Source organism: Neopelma chrysocephalum, unplaced genomic scaffold (assembly GCF_003984885.1).
Source record: "Neopelma chrysocephalum unplaced genomic scaffold, ASM398488v2 Primary Assembly neopelma1_175, whole genome shotgun sequence".
NCBI lineage: Eukaryota > Metazoa > Chordata > Aves > Passeriformes > Pipridae > Neopelma > Neopelma chrysocephalum.
The window spans coordinates 525624-532140 of NW_020897837.1; the positions used below are offsets into that span (position 1 = coordinate 525624).

General features: G+C 53.3%; 1 protein-coding gene across 1 annotated transcript in view; it reads right to left on the bottom strand.

Annotated features, from left to right (window-relative positions):
• The window catches only part of DOCK5 (dedicator of cytokinesis 5), a 76968-nt gene extending 71166 nt beyond the window's left edge, over nt 1-5802 (bottom strand). Inside the window, exon 1 of the mRNA XM_027701952.1 lies at nt 5715-5802. Within this exon, the coding sequence (XP_027557753.1) occupies nt 5715-5757 (43 nt within the window). The 5' untranslated portion in view covers nt 5758-5802. The remainder of the gene's footprint in view (nt 1-5714) is intronic.
• Nucleotides 5803-6517: the final 715 nt, after the last annotated feature.

Sequence of the window (6517 nt, forward strand, 5' to 3'; positions counted from 1 at the left end):
TATTCTATTTCTATTCTATTTCTATTCTATTTCTATTCTATTTCTATGAATGTGACAACTTTTTAGCCATAAATCATAATAAAGCAAATGGAGGGGAAAATGAGCAGTTCTAGGGTGTTTCTATCCCGAGGAAGATGGTCCCTCCTGCAGCAGGAAGGGGCTCCTCCATCCTTCTGGAGCCACCCCAGTGGCCTTGAGTGCCAAGGCAGAGGCATCCTGCAGGAAGGGCAGGCCAAAGGCGAGCAGCAAGTCCAAACAAATGTGAATTTTGCTCTGATTTGACACGCTGCACTCCTGTGAAACCCTTTGATCACACGCTGTCTGTCGAGACAACTCCGCAGGTGGGTGGGACTGGAACAGGGAGCCAAGACCTGATGGCCCAGAAATGCTCCCAAACCAAAGCAGGAGCAGGAAAATCTCCCTGTGCAGCAACTCTGCCTTCCTCTCTGCCCCTGGGCATCTCTTCCTCTCTGCCCCCTGGCATCTCTTCCTCTCTGCCCCCTGGCATCTCTTCCTCTCTGCCCCCTGGGCATCTCTTCCCCTCTGCCCCTGGGCATCTCTTCCCCTCTGCCCCTGGGCATCTCCCCTCACAGAAATCACCCCCGGGGCTGGCAGGCACTGGGGCACACTTGAGACATTACTGGGGAAGACTGTTAATGGGATGAGAGAACCTGGAGTCTGTGGAATCATAAATTAGTCTATTATAAATTGATTATAAACAAGCAATCAGAGCCCTTTTTTCACTCCTTCCTGCAGGCAGGAGCTGTTGTGCTGAGCCAGGGCAGGGAGCTGACCCAGCTCCAAACCAGTTCAGAAAAGCAAGTGCTGGGTTTTCCAGCCAGGGTGGTTTCCAGGGCACTGGAATGATGGATCAGCTACAAGTGTCGTTCCTAAGACGTGAGGCAGCTGATTGGGACCAAAGCACCACGGGGGATTTGGGCAAAGCAAACACTTCTCTGCCATGAGAACAGTCCCGTGCCCTGAGCAAGGAAAAGTGGAATGGGTTTGAGAGCCCACCAGCACCTGTTAGGAGGAATTACCTGGCAGAGGTCCAGCAGGATAATCTGCCTGCTCCTTCCCCAGCTCTGGGAAACAGCCAAAAATACCCCAAAAATGAGGGTTGTAGAATCATCGAATATCCTGAGCTGGAAGGGACCCCCGAGGATCATCCATCCAACTCCTGGCCCTGCACAGACACCCCAAAATCCCACCCTGTCCCACAGAGAGTCGTCCAAACCCTCCTGGAGCTCTGGTAGCCTTGGGGCTGTGCCCACTGCCCTGGGGAGCCTGGTCAGTGCCCAACCAGCCTCTGGGAGAAGAACCTTTTCCTAAAATCCAGCCTGACCCTGCCCTGACACAGCTCCAGCCCTTCCCTCAGGGAATGGAATCTCCCAGTGCTTCCCACCATCTTCACCATCCCGACCACCTTCCCCAAAATCCAAACTCCTCCTTCACATCTCAAAGCTCTTCCAACAAAACTTCAGTGAATAATTCCTGCCTCTGGAGGGTCATATTTGTGTATTTACTGAGCAGATCAAGCTGCATTATTATGAACAAACACTTCCCATCCTGTTCCTGTCCTGCTGACTGTTGGCAGTCAAAGGTGACACACAAAGCACTTGTAGCTGACCCATCATTCCAGTGCCCTGGAAACCACCCTGGCTGGAAAACCCAGCACTTGCTTTCCTGAACTGGTTTGGAGCTGGGTCAGCTCCCTGCCCTGGCTCAGCACAACAGCTCCTGCCTGCAGGAAGGAGTGAAAAAAGGGCTCTGATTGCTTGTTTATAGTCAACTTACAATGGATTAATTTATGACTCCACAGACTCCAGGTTCTCTCATCCCATTAACAGTCTTCCCCAGTCCACAAAGGCCACTTAGATGTTAAGAACAGCTGATGACTAATGACAGAATTGCTTTTAAAAACTCAGGTGTAGTACTTAAAAGTTAGTTAATGCAACCCCATGTTACTGCCAGCAGAAAGGAATTACATTGTTGATTCCTTATGCTCTAATTTTAAAACAAGCAGATAATGAAAATTAAAAATCACAGGGAGTAAATCAGGTGTTCTTTCCCTCAGAGGAAAGGAGTTTGGCTGTAAGGAGTTGAAGTGAAAGGCATTCTGCAAATCACAACTTGTTTTTCAGAGAAGCACTGGACAAGAATAGCTTATTTCCTTCAGTTTGGCCCCAAAACTAATCAGCTGTCAAAGAAGATGCACCAGGTAGTAACTTTGATTCCTAAATGAGGTGAGGGCTGTTGCAAGGAAGCTCATAAGACCCAGACAATCCTGTTGCTCCAAGAGACAAGATGCTGCCCATCAGCTGCTCCCTTCAAGAGGCTGCAGCTTCCAAAGGCCCATCTGGCACTTGGGGGAAAATTCACTGCAAGTGAGAAGCTCGAAGCCATTTGTCTCTCACCAAATCTCTCACATTCTCCTAAAAATGCTGCCATTCCCAAGTTTGCACTCCCTGCTGTCTGCCATCCCAAACCTGGCCCATGTGCCACCTGTCCCAGCCCACCCTCCAGCTTTAAGCAGCTCAGGGCAAAACTAAAAGGCAGCAAATCAATTTGAACCCACCATCCAGGAATCTGTAAAATACAATCCAGGACACAAACCATCCTGAAGTGCAAAAAAAAACCCCAAAAAACCCCTCAGACAAGTGACATTGAATCACATTGTTCACTTCTGGGAATTTCTGACTGCACTGGCCTGACTTCCAGGGCTGGGTTTAAAATAAATGCAAGCAGTTCCACAGTAATTTCTAAGGTAGAAATCACCAACAAACACAATGGGTGGGTTCTTTCACAGAATCCCAGAATATTTAGGGTTGTAAAGGCCCTCTGGAGATCACCCAGCCCAACCCCCCTGCCCAGGTGACACAGGGACACGTCCAGGTGGGTTTGGGATGTCTCCAGAGAGGATGGGTTTGGGATGTCTCCAGAGATTCCACACCCTCCCTGGGCAGCTGTTCCAGGGCTCTGCCACCTCCATGGAAAGGAGTTCTGCCTCCTGTTGAGGTGGAACTTGTGTTTTAGTTCATGGACATCACTCCCTGTCCTGCCACTGGGCACCACTGAACAGAGCCTGGCACCATCCTGACACCCCTTGGAGATATTTATATGGATTGACAAAATCCCTTCCCAGTCTTTTCTTTCTGGAAAGAATGAAGTTGTGTTTTTCCCCTTCCCAACTGGGTGGAAGTTGTTACCATCACACAACCCAGGGCATTCCCACCTCAAGGACTGGCACTAACAGGCCCCTGGGGTAACAATTAACAGCCCAAGGAGCTCAAACTTCCCTCTGAATCCTCATCAACTCCAAAATGAGCCCCAAAGTGGTGAGAACGGATTCCTGGAGCACAGCACAGGACGCACTTATGGATCAGCAACTGTCCAGCCTGCAAACACCACACTGATTCCATCAGTGCCATGTGTCAGACAGGGCCTGACAGAGCCAGGCACTGCAGGAATTATTCATTTTCCTGCCTGGGGATCAACGTCAGCAGTGAAAACAGCAGAGCTGCAGCCTTACAGACCTGGGGAGAGCAGCATCCCGGCAGGGAACACATCCCATCCCATCCCAACCTCAGCAGTGAAACACCAGAGCTGCAGCCTTACAGACCCAGGGAGAGCAGCATCCCCAGGGAACGCATCCCATCCCATCCACTAACAGGCCCCTGGGGTAACAATTAACAGCCCAAGAAGCTCAAACTTCCCTCTGAATCCTCATCAACTCCAAAGTGAGCCCCAAAGCGGTGGGAACGGATCCCTGGAGCAAGCACAGGACACACTTGTGGATCAGCAACTGCAAACACCACACTGGTTCCATCAGTGCCATGTGTCCAACACAGCCTGACAGAGCCAGGCACTGCAGGAATTACTCTTTTTCCTGCCTGGGGATCAACCTCAGCAGTGAAACACCAGAGCTGCAGCCTTACAGACCCGGGGAGAGCAGCATCCCGGCAGGGAACACATCCCATCCCATCCCATCCCACACTTCTGGAGTGCAAGCAGAAGGCAAGAGGCAGTTTTTCCCTCCACCCTGCTTACTCACGAGCCAGTGCCCTTTTGTGGGAGAGGAGCTGTCACAACCAGCAGCTGGCTCAGGGCAGCACAAAAAAACTCCCCCCGGAAGCCAATAAAAAGGAAGAGAGAGGAGTGCCTCTGATTCATCCCACTGCCCAAGGCCATCCCGGGCTGGAGAACAGCCCTGCTCAAGAGGTGTGCTTGGAAAAACCCCCAGCACAATCCAGCAGAGCCAATCCAACCAGCAGGACAGAGTTTACCTGATTACAACAGCAAAGTTTGGAAGTTGCAGATGCTTGGAGTCATCTCACCAAGCCACACACACACACACACTCTGCCATAGAGAAACCCTGTGGGCTGTTCCCTACACAGAAAGAAGCAAAGTTCAGGCTGTACAACCCTCCACACCCTCCCAGTTACCTGGAGAAAGCAGATAAGGCCGTGCTGGGTGGAAGATCTCTGCAGCTTTAGCCCTGAGAGAAGGGAGCTGCCTCCCTGCAAAGCCACTTGGAAATCAGGAGGTGATTTCCACTCCAATTCACTCTCTGAAAATCGTGCAAGATGAAGGTTTTTCACCTTCAAACTCACGGACTGAACGACCTCAAGGGAGTTCTGGGAATTACCACTTTGCAAGCATGAAATTACTAATTTTTTCTCACATCCAGAAATCCACTGCTGAGCACAGAAGTGGCAGAGGAGATCACCCTTCATTAAAACAAACGACCAGAAGCTGTTTATGTCATTAGTGGTTTCCTGTCGAGTGTTCTCTGCCCAACTCTCACCAACCAACCTCAAAACTGTGGGTTTCAATTTGTCAAACTCTCAAGAAAAGCAGAACTTTATCAGCAACACCAGGGGTTATTTCCTCCTAGAGAAAAGCGAGCCAGCACCCAACAACCTCCTTTTAAACATCAAGGGGGACAGGGCAGAGTGTTAATAAATTATCATGGAATCCTGGAATGGTTTGGGTTGGAAGGGACCTTAAATCTCATCCAGTGCACCCAGGGACACCTTCCACCAGCCCGGGTTGCTCCAAGCCCCGTCCAACCTGGCCTTGGACACTTCCAGCCCAGTTTTCACCACTCCTCACCCTCCGTCAGGATTCCCAGCCCCTGGCAAAGTTGTCACCCACAACCCTAAATTTGCCCCTTACAACCCCCTTATCCTGCCACCACCCTTTGGAGCCGCATCCTTTGGGGACAGCAGGAGGCGTTTTTAGTGCCGTGCCGGAGCTCTCTCCGCCGTAAATCCGGATGGAGAGGCAAAATTCCAGCAGCCAGCCCGGAACTCCAGGGATTCCCGGAGCTGCCCGGGTGCCAGCTGGGCACGCACCTCCGCCTCCCTCCATCCGTCCCATCCCATCCCTAAGGATTCGGGGGGTGAACACCTGGGAATAGCAAAGAACCACCAAAGAGTGCAGGGGGATGCCCGGACAGGGGATGGAAACGCCCGCGGGGAGGGGAGGGGAGGGGAAGGGAAGGGAAGGGAAGGGAAGGGAAGGTTTGGGAAGGGAAGGTTTGGGAAGGTTTGGGAAGGTTTGGGAAGGTTTGGGAAGGTTTGGGAAGGGAAGGGAAGGGAAGGGAAGGGAAGGGAAGGGAAGGGAAGGGAAGGGAAGGGAAGGGAAGGGAAGGGAAGGGAAGGGAAGGGAAGGGAAGGGGCGCACGGGGGGGATCCCGGCTGGCACTCACCGACCCCGTACTTCTCCCGCTTGGTGGGGATCCAGCGGGCCATGCCGGCGGCTTTCCCAGCGCTGGGCTGGGCTCGGGGGGGATGTTCGGGGGGCTCGGTCACCGCAGCCCCTCGCCCGCCACCTCCCCGCGCTGCTGTCGGGGGCGCGACACCCCGGGCTGCTCCTCCATGCTCCGAAACGCTCCCGAACTTGTCCAAACCAAAAAAAGAAACCCAGAAAAACTACCCGGCGAACGCCCAACTTCGCTGCCTCCCCCGCTGCGCCCGGAGCAGGGGAGGGAGGAGGAAGAAAGAGGAGGAGGAGGAAGAGAAAGAGGAGGCGGCTCCTCTCCCCGCCCCGCCGGGCATCACCTGCCCCCCGCGCGGCACCGCCCCGAGCTGCGGGACACGGCGGGGAAGGTCGGGAAAGGCTGGATAAACCCCCCGGGGAGAGGCAGGGCAGGGCGGGGAGTGGCTGCAGGGGAGCATCGGATGCGGAGGAGCGCGGAAAAAAAAAAAAACGTCAGCCCCAAATCGGGATTTTTGTCGTGGGTTGGAGATCGGGAAAAGGGTTTTCACGGGGGCACTGGAGGCAGCACAAAGTCTGCCTGAAAAAAAGCGTTTGGGAAACGTTTTGGGGGATTTTTGGGGGGTCCTGTGCGGGGCCGGGAGTTGAACTCCGTGATCCTCGTGGGTCCCTCCCAGCTCGGGATGTTCTGTGATCCCACAGAAGCGGGGGACGGTTTGGGTTGGAAGGGACCTTAAAGCTCCTCTCGTTCCACCAGGGACACCTTCCACCGCCCCGGCTCTCTCCGAGGCTGCT